This window comes from Triticum dicoccoides, chromosome 7A, assembly GCF_002162155.2.
Source record: "Triticum dicoccoides isolate Atlit2015 ecotype Zavitan chromosome 7A, WEW_v2.0, whole genome shotgun sequence".
Taxonomy (NCBI): domain Eukaryota; kingdom Viridiplantae; phylum Streptophyta; class Magnoliopsida; order Poales; family Poaceae; genus Triticum; species Triticum dicoccoides.
Window position 1 is genome coordinate 613,704,211 of NC_041392.1, and position 20,027 is coordinate 613,724,237.

At 43.4% G+C, this 20,027-nt stretch overlaps 2 protein-coding genes across 2 annotated transcripts; one reads left to right on the plus strand and one right to left on the minus strand.

Moving 5' to 3' along the window:
* The first annotated feature begins 11,338 nt into the window (after positions 1-11,338).
* LOC119333704 (protein BONZAI 3-like) lies at positions 11,339-15,698 on the plus strand. Its single transcript, XM_037606511.1, has 15 exons — positions 11,339-11,356; positions 11,573-11,718; positions 11,798-11,846; positions 12,737-12,793; positions 12,934-13,104; positions 13,180-13,314; positions 13,454-13,515; positions 13,599-13,686; positions 13,796-13,904; positions 13,998-14,074; positions 14,149-14,274; positions 14,738-14,902; positions 14,970-15,083; positions 15,309-15,405; positions 15,523-15,698. The coding sequence occupies exons 1-15, from the start codon at positions 11,339-11,341 to the stop codon at positions 15,696-15,698; spliced, it is 1,590 nt and encodes a 529-aa protein (XP_037462408.1).
* A 452-nt stretch (positions 15,699-16,150) lies between these two features.
* LOC119331356 (putative tRNA (cytidine(32)/guanosine(34)-2'-O)-methyltransferase) lies at positions 16,151-19,112 on the minus strand. Its single transcript, XM_037604522.1, has 11 exons — positions 18,963-19,112; positions 18,748-18,841; positions 18,589-18,638; positions 18,434-18,483; positions 18,235-18,343; positions 18,096-18,156; positions 17,954-18,006; positions 17,478-17,570; positions 17,092-17,155; positions 16,791-16,898; positions 16,151-16,703 (listed from the first exon to the last, which is right to left on the minus strand). The coding sequence occupies exons 1-11, from the start codon at positions 18,987-18,989 to the stop codon at positions 16,459-16,461; spliced, it is 954 nt and encodes a 317-aa protein (XP_037460419.1). The 5' UTR covers positions 18,990-19,112; the 3' UTR covers positions 16,151-16,458.
* Between the last annotated feature and the right edge of the window lie 915 nt (positions 19,113-20,027).

The window sequence follows — 20,027 nt, forward strand, 5'->3', positions numbered from 1 at the left end:
GGCGGCGGCTTGGGGCTGGGGCGGCTAGCGTTTGCCCGGGTGGGCTGCCCCGGCTTATAAAGCCTACCCGGGCCGGTGTCCAGGTCGGACACGGCCCGTAGGTCGGTGCGTGTTTTTTTAAAATAATTACGCGCAGAAGAAAAATAGAAAGAAATACTAAACGGACTCCAAAAATTCCCGAATAAATTTTCACGGGCTTCTAAAATCAAGCCGCACAAGGTGAACATTTATTTGGGACCTAAATGCAATTTTGAAAAACGCACATTTTTCCTAAATTCAAATAAAACACCGAAAAACTCCGAAATAAAATCTTATTTGATTTTATTATTTGATCCTCAATATTTCTTTATTTTGGGAAAGTCATTTTATTCCCTCTCTCATATTTTTGTAATAGAAATAATTGATGATAAAATAAATAAAATCAAATGATCCTATTCTCAAAATTTGAGAAAACTCAAATATGAAAATAACGAAATTCCCAACTCTCTCCGTGGGTCATTGAGTTGCGTAGAATTTCTAAGATCAACCAAAATGCAAAATAAAATATGATATGCAACGATGATCTAATGTATAACATTCCAAATTGAAAATTTGGGATGTTACAAACCTACCCCCCTTAAGATGAATCTCGCCCTCGAGATTCAGGTTGGATAGAAAATAGGTGAGGGTGGTCCTTGAGCAATTCTTCCTCTCGTTCCTAGGTGGCTTCATCCTCCGTGTGGTGGCTCCACTGAACTTTGCAAAACTTGGTAACCTTGCTGCGAGTAACTCGGCTGGCAAACTCGAGAATCTTAACTGGTTTCTCCACGTACGTCAAATCATTATCCAACTGAATTGTTTCCAATGGCACTGTGTCTCTCAACGGTATGTCAGCCATCTCCGTGTGACACTTCTTCAACTGGGAAACGTGGAACACATCATGAACTCCTGACAATCCTTCAGGCAATTCCAACTTGTAGGCTACTTCTCCCATACGCTCCAAAACTCGATATGGTCCTACAAATCATGGCGCTAACTTCCCTTTAACTCCAAAACGCTTTGTTCCCCGAAGTGGAGATACTCAAAGATAAGCTCTATCTCCGATTTCGTAAACTGTCTCCTTGCGTTTAGAATCTGCATAACTTTTCTGTCTGGATTGAGCTACCTTGAGCCTATCGCGAATCAATTTCACCTTCTGTTCAGACTCCTTAATCAAGTCAGGTCCAAACAACTGGCGGTCTCCAACTTCATCCCACGACAAAGGTGTCCTGCACCTCCTTCCGTACAATGCTTCGAAAGGGGCCATCTTTAAACTGGTTTGATAACTGTTGTTATAAGAGAACTCTACATATGGCAAATTATCGTCCCAACTAGATCCGTAATCTAGCGCACAAGCTCTCAGCATATCCTCCAAAATCTGATTAACTCTCTCGGTCTGTCCATCTGTCTGTGGATGAAAAGCTGTACTGAATTCTAGCCTGGTACCCAAAGTTTCGTGCAACTACTTCCAGAACTTTGAGGTAAACTGGGTTCCTCTATCTGATACGATACTCCTTGGAACTCCATGCAAACATACGATCCTGGTCATGTATATCTTTGCCAACTTAGCACTGGTGTAAGTGGTCTTTACTGGGATGAAATGAGCTACTTTCGTCAATCGATCGACTACAACACAAATTGAGTCATAGCCTGAACGAGTCCTGGGCAATCCCGTGATAAAATCCATGCCTAACTTATCCCACTTCCATTCGGGTATCGGCAATGGTTGTACAATCCTGCTGGCTTCTGATGCTCTGCCTTTACTCTCTGACATACATCACAAACTGCTACGTACTCCGCAATATCCTTCTTCATTCCGGTCCACCAGAAAATATCTTTCAATCCAAATACATCTTGGTATTTCCTGGGTGAATCGAATACGGTGAGTGGTGTGCCTCTTGCAGTATCAACTTCCTGATCTCCAGGTCATTGGGCACGTAAACGCGGTCTTCAAACCATAGGGTATCGTGCTCATCCTCATGAAATCCCTTAGCTTTTCCTTTGCTAAGTTTCTCCTTAATAACGGCAATTTCTTTGTCAGTCTTCTGAGCTTCTCTGATTCTATCCATCAAAGTTGATTGAATCTCCAATGCTGCTACATAGCCTCTCGGAACTATTTCTAAACATAACTCTCAAAGATTTTCTGCTAACGCCTTGGGTATTTCTCCCGTCATTAATGTATTGACATGGCTCTTACGGCTTAATGCGTCAGCTACTACATTAGCTTTTCCGGGGTGATAATGCAATCTCATATCATAATCCTTGATGAGCTCCAACCATCTCCTTTATCTGAGATTCAACTCCTTCTGTGTGAAAATGTACTTCAAACTCTTATGATCCGTGTACACCTCACAATGATTTCCAATGAGGAAATGCCTCCATGTTTTCAAAGCATGCACTACGGCTGCTAACTCCAAATCATGCGTGGCATAATTCAACTCATGTGGTTTCAGTTGTCTTGAGGCATATGAAACAACTCTCCCTTCCTGCATAAGCACTGCTCCAAGTCCTCGACGTGAAGCGTCGCAATACACCTCATAATCTTTGGTCTGGTCTGGCAAAATCAACACTGGTGAGGTAACCAAGCGTTTCTTCTGTTGGGGAACATTGCAGAAAACAAAAAAAATTCCTACATTTTCACCAAGATCCATCTATGAGTTCATCTAGCAACGAGTGATCGGATGCATCTACATACCTTTGTAGATCGCGAGCGGAAGCATTCAAAGAACGGGGATGAGGGAGTCGTACTCGTCGTGATCCAAATCACCGGAGATCCTAGCGCCGAACGGACGGCACCTCCGCGTTCAACACACGTACGGTCAGCATGACGTCTCCTCCTTCTTGATCCAGCAAGGGGGAAGGAGAGGTTGATGAATATCCAGTAGCACGACGGCATGGTGGTGGATGCAGCAGTCACCGCAGCAGGGCTTCGCCGAGCTTCTGCGAGAGGGAAAGGTGTAGCAGGGGAGAGGGAGGCGGCAAGGATTGAGGTGCGGCTGCCCTCCCTCCCCCCCTTTATATAGGCCCCCTAGGGGGGTGCGCCGGCCCTAGGAGATGGGATCTCCTAGGGGGCGGCGGCCAAGGGGGTGGAGTACCCCCCAAGGCAAGTGGAGGTGCCCCCTCCCCTAGGGTTCCCAACCCTAGGCGCATGGGGGGCCAAGGGGGGGCCCACCAGCCCACTATGGGCTGGTTCCCCTCCCCACTTCAGCCCATGGGGCCCTCCGGGATGGGTGGCCCCACCCGGTGGACCCCCGGGACCCATCCGGTGGTCCCGGTACAATACCGGTGACCCCGAAACTTTCCCGATGGCCGAAATAACACTTCCTATATATAATTCTTCACCTCCGGACCATTCCGTAACTTCTCGTGACGTCCAGGATCTCATCCAGGACTCCGAACAACTTTCGAATTACTGCATACTCATATCTATACAACCCTAGCGTCACCGAACCTTAAGTGTGTAGACCCTACGGGTTCGAGAGACAAGCAGACATGACCGAGACGACTCTCTGGTCAATAACCAACAGCGGGATCTGGATACCCATTTTGGCTCCCACATGCTCCTCGATGATCTCATCGGATGAACCACGATGTCGAGGACCTAATCAATCCTGTACTCTATTCCCTTTGTCAATCGGTACGTTACTTGCCCGAGACTTGATCGTCGGTATCCCAATACCTCGTTCAGTCTCGTTACCGGCAAGTCACTTTACTCGTACCGTAATGCATGATCCCGTGATCAACCACTTGATCACATTGAGCTCATTATGATGATGCATTACCGAGTGGGCCCAGAGATACCTCTCCGTCATACGGAGTGACAAATCCCAGTCTCGATTCGTGCCAACCCAACAGACACTTTCGGAGATACCTGTAATGTACCTTTATAGTCACCCAGTTACGTTGTGACGTTTGGCACACCCAAGGCACTCCTACGGCATCCGGGAGTTGCATAATCTCATGGTCTAAGGAAATGATACTTGACATCCAGAAAAGCTACAGCAAACAAACTACACGATCTTTGTGCTATGCTTAGGTTTGGGTCTTGTCCATCACATCATTCTCCTAATGATGTGATCCCGTTATCAATGACATCCCCATGTCCATAGCCAGGAAACCATGACTATCTGTTGATCAACGAGCTAGTCAACTAGAGGCTCACTAGGGACACATTGTGGTCTATGTATTCACACATGTATTACGATTTCCGGATAATACAATTATAGCATGAATAATAGACAATTATCATGAACAAGGAAATATAATAATCATTTTATTATTGCCTCTAGGGCATATTTCCAACATCTTCAACTCCTGGAAACTAGCCTCACATTCCTCCGTCCATATGAACTTGGTATCTTTCTTCAACAACTCAGTCATAGGCTTCGCAATCTTTGAGAAATTCTCAATGAATCTCCGGTAGTATCCTGCGAGTCCAAGAAAACTCCGGATCTCTCCAACTGTTGTCGGGGCTTCCCACTTGGTCACGGTATCAACTTTAGTGGGATCAACTGCTATACCTTCTCCAGATATAACGTGTCCGAGGAATCCTACTTCCTTCAACCAAAACTCACATTTGCTGAACTTGCCATATAATTGATGTTCTCTGAGCTTTCCAAGTACTAGTCGCAAATGTTCCTTATGCTCCTCTTCATTCTTCGAGTAAACCAGGATATCATCAATGAACACCACGACGAACTTATCCAAAAACTCCCATGAATACTTTGTTCATCATGTTCATAAAATAGGCAGGTGCGTTAGTCAGACCAAATGACATAACGGTATACTCGTACAGCCCATACCTGGTGGTAAAAGTTGTCTTCAGAATATCATGTTCCCGAATCTTCAACTGGTGGTATCCTGATCGCAGACCGATCTTGGAAAATACCTTAGCTCCTTGCAATCGATCAAATAGATCATTGATCATTGGTAGTGGGTACTTGTTCTTGATCGTTACTTCATTCAATCCTCGATAATCAACAACCATCCTTAATGATCCATCCTTTTTCTCCACTAGAAGTACTGGCGATCCCCAAGGTGAAGAACTTGGGCGGATATATCCCTTATCCAGTAACTCCTTAATCTGCTTCTTAATTTCCACCAAATCCTTTGCTGGCATCCTATATGGTCTCTTTGATATTGGCCCTGTGCCTGGCAATAGCTCAATCAAAAACTCAATATCTCTATCCGGTGGCATGCCTGGCAACTCCTCTAGAAATACTTCAGGGAAATCCTTTACCACTGGTACTTCCTCCTACACAACTCCTGTTAGGCAATTTACTTGAGTCCTCTTTGGCACATGTCGGGATACATACTTGATCCTTCTCCCTTCTGGGGTGGTAAGCAAAATTGACTTACTAGCACATTCAATATTCCCTTCATACTTTGATAACCAATCCATGCCTAATATCACATCCAATCCTTGGGATTCCAATACTATTAGGTCTGAGGGAAAAACATAGTTACCAATCCTTAATGGTAACCGATCACACCATAGACTAGCCACATACTCTGCTCCAGGCGAGGTTACTAACATGGGTGACCTAAGGGCTTGGGTTGATAGGTTATACTTATCCACAAATCCCCTTGAGATGTATAAATGTGATGCACCAGTATCAAAAAGAACGAGTGCAGTAAATGACTTAACCAAAAACTTACCTATTACTACATCGGGCTGAGCTTCAACCTCCTCCATGCTAACGTGGTTCACATGTCCCTTGTTGAAAGGGTTCGGCTTCTTCCCAGAACTTCCATTGCCATTTTGGCCTTCAGGACATTCATTGGCATAATGTCCGGTCTTCTGACACTTAAAGCAAGTGACTTGGCTCAGGTTCTTCTTGGCTGGGGTTGAGGGGTTGGTGCGATTCTAGCCGTTGCTTCCTCCATTGCCATTACCATTATTGGTGCCATTGTGATTGTGCGAGCTACCTCCTCCATGGGTATGCTGAAAATGTCCTCCCGGTCTAGGGGTAAAACGTGGCTTCTGCTGAGCTCCTGAATTGTACTTCCCTTGTCCATACTTCCTCTTGTGATTCTCAATTTGCTGATGCTTCCCTTCAATCATAAGGGCACGATCTACCAACTCCTGATAGTTGTTGAAGGTTGCTACCATCAACTGCATGCTCAACTCATCATTCAGTCCTTCCAGAAACTTCTCCTGCTTAGTTGCATCTGTAGCGACGTCATCTGGTGCATAACGTGCTAACTTACTAAAATCCTCTACATGCTGGCCAACTGTCCGTCCTCCTTGACGCAAGTTGCGAAACTCACGCTTCTTCATGGCCATAGCTCCTGCTGAAACATGTGCAGTACGAAAAGCCTGCTGAAACTGGTCCCATGTGACAGTATCGACTGGGAAAGTGGCTGTGAAATTCTCCCACCATGATGCTGCGGGTCCTTCTAGCTGATGTGCGGCAAATTTCACCTTCTCCGCATCTGTGCATCCTGCTGTGGTTAACTCCCTAGCTGTCTTGCGGAGCCAATCATCTGCTACTATCAGCTCGGTGCTACTGGAAAACACCGGCGGATTTAGCCTAAGAAAACGGGCTAAGTGGCCAACTGGTGGTGATGGTGGTGGGTTGTTGTTGTTGTTCCCCTGGTTTTGATTCTGGACTAGCAACTGCATCAATGTGTTCTGCTGCTGGATCAACTGGGTGAGCTCCGGTGGAAAGGCAAATTTGGGGTCACGTCTCGGAGGCATCTGAGGGGTTTTAGAAAAGATGAGATGTAAGAATAGAGGGGGTCTAAAGAGATAACACTACCCATATGCACATGAGGCAAAAGCAAACAATTCACTTCATTCAATCAAACAAGGGCATACAATCGATCTATCTATCGCAACAAGTGCTCGGACTGCTATTTTTACATGGTGGACTACTACTACTGATGAGGTGGTCTACTAGAAATATTCTTCGGTTGCAGACTCCATGATATCTGCTCCAGCTTCATCAACATAGTCATCATCGCTACTATCTGGATCCGAGTCGGTGCCGTCGATGATGATGTAGTCTTCCGGGCTAATCTCCTTGGGTTCTTCGTCTTCCTCTACTGGCGTAGGGCCTCCCATAAATATTCCAATCTTCTTGATCAGGTCGTCATTCTTCTCCACCAATACTTCAATTTCCTCTTCATAATCTTCACGTGTAGCCTTGAGTTCTTCCTCCAGTTCCTTGATTCTAGTCTTAGCCTTCTTCAGATCTATCATGTCGGCGCACATCTGGTTCTCCTGTCGTCGAATGTGTTGGTTTAGCTCCTGGATAAAAGCTATGATTGATCTATCCTTCCTGGTGCTGATCATCTCCCAGTGTTCATCTCGGCGCCCACAAATCTGGTAGATAGTATCCTTGAGATCCTTGCGGTAGACTTCTCCAATGCGTCCCATGGCGATGTGAGCTGCCATGCTCATTCCTAGACTCCAAGTTGGTGCATCAAAAGAAAACTCTATGGGCTCAGTGACTGGCATGAACGTCCTTCCTAGAACTTGAAATTGAATCATCCAGCGCTCTTCTTCAGGTAAAGTGGCGTTATAGGTTCCTGTAAAGCTTGGTACTCCTATGTTCAGGTATCTAGTGACTTCCTTCAAGTGACGTCCAAAGGGTGTATCTTCATCCGGTTGCGTGAACTTGTTCCTTGCATCCGCCATCCTAAAGAGTAGAAAAGATGAGAAGTCAGAAGAGGAGAGAGTGAAAAGTGATCTAGGTCTTTTAGCTTAGTGGTCATGTCCTACAGTCAGCGTGTGATCTCTGTAGCGACCAGACCTCAAATAGTCTGATCTCTGTGCTCCGGTGTCATCCCTGGATCAGTAATGCTGACACCACACAGTACTCGGAGGATTTACAGCAGAGTAGCAATCACACACTTATTACATCGAGTGTCTCATAAGAGAACTTATTACAATAAATATGGCTTAAGGCCATCTAATAACGATAACAGCGGAAGGCTTGGAAGATAAGTGAGTCCATCAACTCCAACGGCATCACTGAGTATAGAACCACGACCTAAAACTCCTTAATCATTGTCTGAAAAGTCTGCAACATTAACGTTGCAGCCCGAAACGGGTCAGCACATGGAATATGCTGGCAAGGTAACACATAGAGAGTAATGGAATGAAACAGCTATACTATATGCATATTTGGCTGGTGGAAAGCTCTATGGTTACAGTTTTGCGTAAAGCCAATTTTTCCCTACTACAAAGGAATAAATTTATTTAACTATCATGGTAGTTGTTAAACATTGAGAATGGTTGACAGCATTCTCAATCCCAATTAAACATCATCATTAAACATAACCCAACAAAATTAATTTAGAGTACATGTTGAGATTCACATGATAATCCAGGTACTAGATACTCAAGATGTCCATAACCGGGGACACGGCTAACCATGATTAGTTTATACACTCTGCAGAGGTTTGCGCACTTTTCCCCACAAGACTCGATCGCCTCCGTTTGGTTTCTCGCACTACAAGGTGTTTGAGAAGACGGATGACCGAGACATAGTCTTTCAGAAGCGGTAGCACCTTACGATCGGGTAGACCGTACCACCTACATCCCCTACATCTGCTAGTCTACCACTGTAAGAGTTCACACGACTTAGTCAACTATGCTAGAGCCCATAATAGTTTGTGGCTGCACACGGAAGTTTCTAGTATGAATAGTCTCGTGATCCCTTTGAGTCTGGGTGGCGGTCCAAAAGAAAACAGGCAAGTCCTGAAATACCCAGGTGCCTCAATCCATCCAGATGTGTGTTTAAGTTGCCACCTTAGATAAACCATTAATTAACAAACTCACATCTGTCATGGATATCACTCACCCAATCCACGTCTACTAGCATAGCATGGCATAATAAGCAAACGTAGAAGTAACTCCCAAAGGTTTGATAATAAACAGGTAATAGGTACTACCTCAACTACTTCCCATCCCACAATTTAATTAGATCCTAATCATGCAATGTGTGAGGATTGATCTAATGCAATAAAACTGGGTAGCAGAAAATTTATGATCAAAGTGTTACTTGTCTTGCTGATGATCCGCGAAACATAGAGATTCGAAGTAACAAGTGGCGCACTCCGGGTATTCTATCGCAGACAAACAAACAAGCATACAATAAGTACTCATCTAATGCACGGGTAAAACTCAAATAAGAGATCTAACCAAAAGGTTCAACTTAAGAACTCCGGTTGGCAAAAAGAATCAAATCGAACGAAGCAACGAAAGTCAAACGGCGAAAGAAAACAACTTCGTTCTACTAATCTGGATCTAGAGAGAATTTTACAGTAGCAAAATCTGGTTTAAGTTGGTTAAACGGATAGAGGGTTTCGAGACGAAACTCCAGGCGCTTGAATCGCCTGATTCCGATAAACGAGCGAAAAGTTATACTAAAACGAAAATAGGATCAGGAATCGCGATCAGAAAAATCGCGGATTTAATCCGAGAAAATGAAAAAACGACGAACGCTCGCTAAAACGAACGAACGGACGAACGCTTAGTATTTAAATAAACTGGAAAAACCGATCTATTTAAAAAACCGAATCTAAAAAAACCGACGGAAAAACCGAACGGTTTTTCGAAAAAAAATAAAAAAACCCGGCGTGGATTTCGAGGCGGCGGCGACGGCGGCGGGCGGCGGGGCGGCGCGGCGACGGCGGCGGGGCGGAGGCGTCGGCGGCGGGGCGGCGGCGTCGGCGGCGGCTTGGGGCTGGGGCGGCTAGGGTTTGCCCGGGGGGGGCTGCCCCGGCTTATAAAGCCTGCCCGGGCCGGTGTCCAGGTCGGACACGGCCCGTAGGCCGGTGCGCGTTTTTTTTAAATAATTACGCGCAGAATAAAAATAAAAATAAATACTAAACGGACTCCAAAAATTCCGAAATAAATTTTCGTGGGCTTCTAAAATCAAGCCGCACAAGGTGAACATTTATTTGGGACCTAAATGCAATTTTGAAAAACGCACATTTTTCCTAAATTTAAATAAAACACCGAAAAACTCTGAAATAAAATCTTATTTGATTTTATTATTTGATCCTCAATATTTCTTTATTTTGAGAAAGTCATTTTATTCCCTCTCTCATATTTTTGTAATAGAAATAATTGATGATAAAATAAATAAAATCGAATGATCCTATTCTCAAAATTTGAGAAAACTCAAATATGAAAATAACGAAATCCCGAACTCTCTCCGTGGGTCATTGAGTTGCGTAGAATTTCTAGGATCAACCAAAATGCAAAATAAAATATGATATGCAACGATGATCTAATGTATAACATTCCAAATTGAAATTTTGGGATGTTACACCGCAGCGGGGAAGAGCCAGTGTTGGGTGAACAGCCGCGCGCTTCACGGCCTCTACACCCCTCTCGAGGTATATATGCTCACTTCAGCGCTCGGCAGTCGTGGACGTTTTATCCATGATCGGTTGGAGGCAATTATAAGATTAAATGATTAATTAAGTTCCCTGTAGTTTAGAAGTTGTTCAATAAAACATAATACCACTAAGTCTGAGTGAAGCAAGTATATATATGCTTGCAGCGATTTGTGTGCCACCTATGTGTCATGAGTCATAATTCATGCCGATGTCTGAATTTTGGGCTAGAAGAATTTTTTAGTCTCTGTTTATCTGTTAAAATGTTTAGACCTTACAATAATCTACGTAGTATATGCTAGAAGAGTAGCAAGCTTTTTCCTCTTCTTTTCTAACCTGAGCCAGCAGTAACATAGAAGAACCAATTCGACGTAGTGGGCGTTGCATGATTAACTCGAGCTGATAGTGGATGTCAATATGATCCCATTTCACTGACCTATCGCCATATTCCTGCATTACAGTTATCTTTTTTGGGAAATGCAGATACTCCTTTTGAGGTAAGAACTAACATTCAGTTGTTCCCACATTTCAATCTCTGCATTCATATTCCCTTCCTGCTTGTGCGGCTCAATTTTTGGACAATAACTTTGAAAGTGAAATAAAGTCTTGGAACTGAACTAGATGTTGCTCAATGTTAGTTATCTTTTGCGCTCCCAAGGGACCGGACCGAGTTTGCTATATCCACGTGTTATTTGTATTTTCTAACCTTTTTCTAGAACCAAAAAAGTGTGTGCTCAGCAATATCGGGAGTTCCAAATTGGCATTGTTTAGGCTTGTAGTTTTATGAGGATAGTTGTGATACAAAAGGCAAAAAGAAATGGATTTCTAATTTAGCCCTATAAGTTGTATGTAAAGAACTACAATTCCAGTGGAAAAATACCTTTTGCATCCCAATATTAGTTGTATCTAAGAAAATATGGCTTATGCTCCGAATAGCTGAAACATGAAACCACCATTGCAGAAAGCGATGCGCCTCATTTTCACGGTAGATTGCTCTGTTTTCGTTATTATTTTGATATCTTTGTCTGTACGCCAAAGTTCATTGCAATGCTTTATTTAATTCAATTTAATTGTGTTTGAATATGTTATTGCATCAGTACACATGTATCATGCTGTCCAGTTTCCATTGTGGTGTACAAAATCTTTTACAGTACATGTGTGTACCAGAGCCTATAACTGTCATCTACTTTGCTTGGTGCAGACTAATGCTATTTTAGTGGTTTACACAAAAGTAAATGAAGACCTTGAAGAGATTGGCCGCACTGAAGTGATATTGAATTCACTGGAACCATTGTGGGTCACGAGAACCATAATAAATTACAGATTTGCGGTTGTGCAACCACTCACGTAAGTTTATAAAAATATAAAATACTCATTACTTCTAGAAATCTCATACTGAGTGCTGCTTTTTTTTGGCTCATCATAGATTCAGGATATATGACATTGCCAAAAAGCATCTCAATACACCAGTGAAGGTATATTCTGGGCCCGTAATTCATGTTTTTGTTGGAGCCATGTTTGAAATCAAGACAAGCTTTGTTGTTTTATTTCACTTTCTTCATTATTCTTGTATGGCCACATTTAGTGGTGTAAATCCTTTAATCCTTTCGTGCTAATAGAAAATAATTATTGAAAAGAGGTCTGTGGTCAGTACAATATTATGCAGTCATGCAGGAGAAAATGGCCAATATGTTAAAACATAATCAACATGCCTAGTAAAATGGTGAAAGAATTCAGCACATTGTTTTCTACCAAAACAATCTTACATGGTGATGCATATTTTCCCAACAAAGAATTAAGCCTCCAAACAGATGGACTCAGTAAATGGTATTAAACATGTAGCCAGATTACACGTTTGGGGCCTCATTCTTTCTTCCGCACACATGTGAGCATTTTACCTGTATTTGTTTGCTCATTATTGCCCCTGCGTAATGAAACATCGGTCAAAAGACGAAAGATTTTTGCGGGTTAAAAGACGAAAGATATGAAAACTCACATTGTCCATATACAATCAACGAGTGCTCAAAACAAAGAGGTAGAATTTGGACAGAATATTAATCTGGAAGATGTGCTGATGTTAGAATTGTTTCGTTTAGCAGAAAAATAATTGCAAGTTTTCTTTAGGCTATCTTTTACCTTAGTGACTCACACAAGGCAGCAACATTATAGCCTCCTTCATGATCATGTACCTTTTAACTGTTTTCTGTTTTTCTTTCTATAAGGTTAGCCTAAGTTTGTTCCATTGATATGTTAGGCCATGTATCTCTGTAACAATTCTTCTTCCTTAATATAATAGCCTCCTTGGAATTTCTAGTCTGTTACTTTATACGCAACTATTGAAGTCTAAATCATTTATCTTATGCAGATGTTGTGTTGGGGTGATCAATATTTTCTAGGGGAAGCCATCTGCAGTTTATCCGAGGTTGTCCAACATCAGTTAGATGATCCAATGCATAATCCAGCTGCACTATATAATTTCCCTAAATAAATGCAAATGAAGGAAAAGAAACAAAAATTCATTCTCCTTACATTTTATTTTGCACCCCTTTGTTGTTTTCCCAGGTACTGACAAGGCCAAATCGGAGCCTAAAACTGAACCTCCGAAATGATTATGGAGCTCCACTACATAGCACATTGACTGTTCATGCTCAAGAAAATGTTTCGTCAAGGATGGCAGTTGAGATGACATTCCACTGCCTGAACCTGTATAACAAGGGCACTGACTCAAAAAGTGTATGTATAACTTCCTTGGTAGTTATAAGGTGGCAGATTAGTTGCAGTTGTAAATGATTGATTTATGTTATGCAGGATCCCTTCCTGAGAATCTCAAGGTTGTCAGAAAGTCCTACTGCAATTCCTCTCTGTGAAACAGAAGTGGTCGATAACAGTTTAAAACCTGTTTGGAGGCCTATGGCACTGACATCACAACAGTATGGTAGCAAGGCAAGTACATTTATCTTTTTGGCGGGTGCCAAGTTAGTGCTATTATTCCGAAAATGAATATTTTCGTCGCCAAGTTTTGCCCATGTGCAATTCAAGGTTAATCTGATCTTTTGTTTTTCAACCTGTGACTTTATTTCAGGATACCCCACTGCTAGTTGAGTGTTTAGATTTTGATGCCAATGGAAATCACAGAATTATTGGGTAGGTTTGTTGAGAAAGTAGTTTGGCATATTTTGCCATTGATCCCTTAGTTTAATCATTTTCATTACTGTTTTGACAAATAGGACTCTCCATACAACTGTCAGTGAGCTTGAAACACTGTATAAGTCAAAAGCTGGAGCAGATTTATACAGCCATAAGGGACAAAGGAAGGTTAGATTTTAATTATACGACGCAATCTACTTAACAAAAAATCACTCCTTCTAGCCTCTTGATGTAAGCAGTCTTTGTTCTTTTGAAAGGACAGCTCTTAAAAAGAAAGAAAGGAAAACTATTCTTGGATAATTTCCAGGAAAAGGTAAAATATACTTTCTTGGACTATATATCCTACGGTTTTGAGCTCAAGTTTATGGTGGCTATAGATTTTACAGGTTAGTTTATTAATTAACAGCTTAAATGATTTTTATGTAGCTATGTTAAAGATTTGTTGTTTATGTACGATTTTTTTGTGCTTGTGTTTCCAGCAAATAATGGTAATCCTGGTTCACAATGGTCTTGGCACTACATTGACCCCTCTGGCAGTCTAAACTTATACCAGCAGGTTAGGAATTTTATGACGTCAATTCGAAATTCTTGAAACTGAAGGCCTTCTCATTGAACCATATGATGCACCAGGCAATACAAGGGGTCGGCAAAGTTCTGCGGTCGTATGGCAATGGTAGCAAAATTCAAGCATTGGGTTTTGGTGCATCTATACAAGGCCATCATCTATCACGCTGTTTCAACTTGGTCAGTGAGGAGGTAAGATTCGTTATGTACTTCGTTCATTTACTTGTTTTTCATCAGTAATATTTAACTGAACAACTAATGTTTCACACACGAGAACGTAGCGCTCCAGAGCCCAGTTCTGTTAAGCTTCGAATACCCTTCGGCCTTGCAAATGTTAGCAGGCAGATATTGTTGACTCAGAAATTAGATTCCTGTTCGACTCATGAATGTCATGGTTACAAAATAGTGATGTTCTTATCATGTTCGATCTATTGGCACAAGAAATATCGTGCTACAAAATGATGTTGTTCCAGAATTGTTGCTGAATGCTGCCAAAATGTTAGAGCAGAACGTGTATAATAGTACAGAATAACTAATGATATTTTAATCATATTGCTTATATATCACTTTTGCAGATGCATTTTTTGCAGCTGATAGCACTTGTATTTCTTAGACCGCCTTTTGATGTTTACGGACTTGTCTATTCCTATCACAGCTCACAGGAGTTGCTGAGGCATTTGCAGCTTATGAATCTACTCTAAAATTGGTTTCCCTTGCGGGGCCAACCATGTTTGGGCCTGTGATCAACAAAGCTGCAGAAATTGTCAGCCATTCTGTGGAAAATGGAAGTAAAACATATTCGGTCTTGCTCATTATTACGGTATGTAATCAGATATCCTCATGTGATCGCTGTCAGTTCACAAAATTCACCCAAGCATTGTTTGCAGGCTGGAGAATTTACTGACAAGCAAGAAACAGTAGATTCTACTGTGAGGGCATCAGAGTTGCCCTTGTCTATTATCATTGTGGGAATAGGGGATGCTGATTTCACAGGAATGAAGGTACACATTTACTGAATATTTTCAGAATTGAGCTTCATGAGGGCACTTCAACGGCATCTGCGGTGCCATGCGTCCAACGAAGATGCAGGAATTCACTTGCACCTCCAGAAACAATTCAACTAATCACATGTAGTTTGCCTGATAAGCAAAGGCTGCCTGGTTATTTTTCACTACAACATGAAGTATCACTAATGTTTATCTGACAATTCCCCCTGGCTTTGTCAGATGCTAGAGGCGGGCTACGGTAAGCGGCTGGAAAGCTCAACAGGTCATGTCGCGAGCCGGAACATTGTACAGTTTGCTCGCATGAAGAAAAATGGAGGTCAGCAGCAGTTTCACATACCTTCGACTAACTCCGGCTGCTTTACCACCGTGGCTATTCCTGACCTGAAAAATAACTGCGACACCCATCACTGAACGGCAACAATTTTGTGTGCAGGTCAGAAGGTTCTCCAAGGTCTGCTGGATAAGCTACCTGGGCAGCTCGTGGAGTACATATCCTGCCCCCGCCTGGTGGATTGCCACACATTAGACAAACTTGGGCTAGCAATTGGAAAAACCGAGAGATGTTTTGCCGCCAACCATTTGGGTGTGTTTGGCAGCAAATTATTGTAAAAACCAAAGTATTGAAAAAACAACAGTATTTTAGCATGATTGTATCCACTGTTAGCAGATATACCATGGTTTACACACATCAAAGTGTTTTGGAGACTCCTACTGCTTAGCAGCCTCCAAACTCCTGGAGTAACAAGGTTGGTAAGCACAAGTAGGGGGGTCACAAATTCCTCTTTGAATCATCAAAGTTTGGGCGAGATTTGTTGGAGGAATCAATGGGGTGTGAGCTTTTTCAAGATCTAATGGAGGGTAGTTCAAATGGGAAAGATTGGGCTAGAGGAAGAAGAAAGGGTTGCTTTTATACCCCTGGGCGCCAAATCGCCGCTCTCCTTCACATTGCTTAATAATCAACTGCGTTTAATTCAAGACTTGATTTTTGAATTTCTCATAAACCACCGTTTGCCACGATCCCAGGCTGGTAGGATCAGGATTTTTGTACTTACACACAGCAATATGGAAAATACCAGAAATAACCACAAGTCAAAGTACTACAATGATGATCCAGGCTTAGTCGAAAATCCATAGGAGCGCCCTCCCAGGCTTAGTTCATTACAGAGTTGCTTGGCCCATGGCATGCATACCTCTCGGTTTATACCATCTCTTCTACATGCTATTGCCTTCAAGATTGGATGAATAACCAAAATTCAGCTTCAACTTCAGCATCTACTCTGCAACATGTGCTGAACGTCGCTGCATGCCGATTCACATGTTTCCATGTGGCGATCGGGTAGATGAGCATAAACTGCAGCTATAATGTAGTTTAGGGGTCGAGAGATGATTTGCCGGTATCTGCGCCAGCACCGTGGCTAGACGCCTTCTTCATCTCCAACGCAGTTTTGTACGGCGGGGCGATGGGAGGCTGGACTGGATCTAGGCTCTGGTAGGTGCCGCCTTCTGTGCTCGGGAGGGGGTATGAACGGTCTGAATCGTAACCGCTGAGGTCGCCACAAGCCAGAAACGGGATGTAGACCTTGTTTGGTCCCTCCAACCATCCGCTTCTGCAATCTGCACGTGAAAAATAGCATAGAGAAATTAGTATCATGTATCATACATTCAGCCTATTGCGGCAGTAGAGCATATCATTCTCAGTACCTAAATCATCAGCCCCAGAAGGAGTTCCCACTTTCTCCAGCAGGTGATATAAATCTTTCTCTTTGAAGCCCTCTGGAGGTGAGTAGTTCTCGCAAACTGCAAATGCCTCTGTTTGACAAACATAAAGTTAAGACCATATAAAAAAACACTTCCCATCAAGCGGAAAATATTATCGATGCTAAAAAGACAAAAACATCAGAATATCAGTAATGCGACAAAAATGACGTGTCATATGGGAAAATAGGCAGACATACAAAAGGTACATGCCGACCCATTCTCCTTTTAAGCAAAGAAGGCTTACCGATACTTGAGTTGCGGCTGCTTTTTGGCTTTGCAAATGTAACTTGTGAGAAGAACAGCTTTAACTGCATAAAACATTGATAGCAATAAGCACTATACCGTTTCCACATAAACACCTTGTGCAAACATCTAGACTGAATCAGTAAGTTAAATGCCACTTCTACTAAACAGCGTGTAAAATTGTAGCAATATCATGACAACTCTACCGTGTACAATTGAGAGAAAAACTGGAGGCAACAATCTGGATAACAATATAGACTATTTGTAATCAACCTATACAGAAAAGACACATGAAAACTGATGACTAACTTCCTCGATCAAACAAAATGTTTCTGAAGTACATATGGAAATTCCTAACCAGACAAGCAAACCAGCACCAACCAATACCTGGCAATACAGGAGACTTGTATCTTTACCCCGGAAAATCTTCGCAACAAATTTTCCACCAACTTTGAGTACATGAGTCACAATTGTCAGTGCCTAAATGCAACACATATATATACACAAATTAGCCAAATAAACAAGCAACTTGCAAGTTCAATCTGGAAAACTAAGCCAATGAAAACTGCAACTAGTTGAAAATATAACAAGTTAATGGAAACATAGTGTTACACCATGTAGTTCTACAACATAAACAACAACGGTTATCCAAAGGTTGAGTAAACATGGCCCAATGTTCAATACAAAAATACAAATAAGGTATTGCACCGAAAGTAAACATTTTAAGGTAGAATGCCGAACATAAACTGCAGTGTTAAGGTAGCATTATTTTTGGGCAATGTATCTTATGGACAATGCGAATTGCTTCCAAAAAGTATCTCTGATCTAAATTGATAAGCAGAGACAGAGCAAAATACACCAACCGCCAATATAAGCTGGGACTGAACAAACTCGTCCATATCATGAAGTCCAGTAACTGCAATCATCCAAAGCGAAGTAAGAAACAGAAGTACCATGAACACATGTACCATGGTTATGAACCACTCATCTAGCATGCAATCTTACCATCAGGGGCACCATCACAGACAACCAAGTCCGCTTTGCATCCATCAAAATGCCTGATAACCTGGCAGCATATTTACATCTGTTACAGCAAGCAAAAAAATCATTACAAAGAATTTATCTACACGTCTATCCATCTTACCACTTCAGCTGTTCGAGCATTGGTGATGTCGCCCTGCACCTGTATGACACCTTCTATGGGAGCCATCGGTTGCAGATCGATTGCGACGATGAGAGGAAGGCCACCATCTCTGGTGTAAGCAGAGCACAGAAACAATCAGATACAAAGAATGAAATTATGTTGGAACATAAGGAGTGTTCGCACTAACGCTATTACTCACTTGCCGTCAGACGTTAGCTTTGCCGGTAGATACAAATTGCGGCTCAAAACCTGCAATTGTGATTGCAATAATAAGCAATGAAACAAACGGATGCAAGTATGACAATGAAACAAACGGATGCAAGGATGAGTGGGGGAAACTGAGCATGCGAGTACCTGGCTCCAGCTCCCAGGGGCAGCGCAGAGGTCAACGGCACGCTTCACTCCTGCACACACGAACAGCAAAACGAGAACGCCCCGTGGTTAATTTGATGCTGAGCATCAATGGAAGCAAGCGGCAGGAAGGCGAGCGAGCTGATAGGGGTGAGACGAGACCGTGGAAGATGTTGAACTCCTGGTCGATCTGCATGAGCTTGAAGGCGCTGCGAGCCCTCCACCCCTCCTCCTTGGCCTTCCGGTAGTAGATGTCCTGGGAAACCGACGGGCGGAGCAGCGAGTCGCGGGCACGGTAAGAGGCAGCGAAGCGAAACGGGGGAGGGGAGGGGAGGGAGGGGAGCTGGCTGAGAAGGGGAGAGAGGGAGGTCGCGTACCCGCTTGTCTTTGGAGGCCTTGCCCATGGCGAGGAGGAGCCGAGCGCAGCGCAGGAAAGGAGCGGTGCGGCGGAGGCCGGCAGTGGTGCGCGGAGGTCCGATTGGAGATGACGGCGAGGAGGGGGGAGCGGCCGGCGTGGCGGCGCAGCGCGGGTAGTCTGTCTGCTAAGTGCCGATTGCCGTTGGGCTGAGCTGGGCTGTTGGGCCTATCTCGCTCTATACGGCTGTAGACGGAATCGAGCCCGTTCTCTTGAGATGGACAGACCCAGAAAGCAAGTCTATCCAAACGACCCTGAAAAGGCAGCAGTTGACTCGTGGCGACATGCGCTGCTGGATTGCAACATGGCCAAGAGTGTGTGGTCTCTACACGATGATGACTCTCTGCTCCCTGTTTATGGTGATGAGAGTTCTGATCCCAAGCTATGGCTTTTTAATTTGTGTAACACACTCAGCAAGGATAAATTTGTTTCGGTTCTTGTGACATTATGGGCAATATGGTGGGCACGCAGAAAGGCCATCCATGAGCAAGAATTCCACAGCCCGTTATCTACACATCAGTTCATTGAGAAGTATCTACACGAGCTCGAGGAGCTCCCAGCGAGACCTTCAGTTATCAGGTCTACAAGGCATCCGGCACCGAGGAATAGTACAGCCTGGATACCGCCGGAAGCAGGCGAGGTGAAGTTGAACATTGACGGGGCAGTAGCTAAATCATCCAACACCGGGGCGGTGGGCGTTGTTTGCCGCAACGAGGTTGGTCATTTTATTGGTGCCTCAGCCGTAGTTTTTAAGGGTATCACTGAGCCCTCGATACTCGAAGCATATGCATGCAGGGAGGCCCTCGCCCTCGCCGAGGATTTGGTCGTGAACAAAGTTCGCATTGCATCGGACTGTCTGAGAGTCATCAACGACCTGAAGAATCCAGGCCATCTCGGGGAGTATTGCATGATTGTGCAGGAGATCAACGACAAGAAGCGGAATTTCCAGAGCTGTGAGCTCATCCACGAGCATCGCGCGAATAATGGTGAGGCACATAGACTAGCTAGAATGGCTACTACTCTTGAT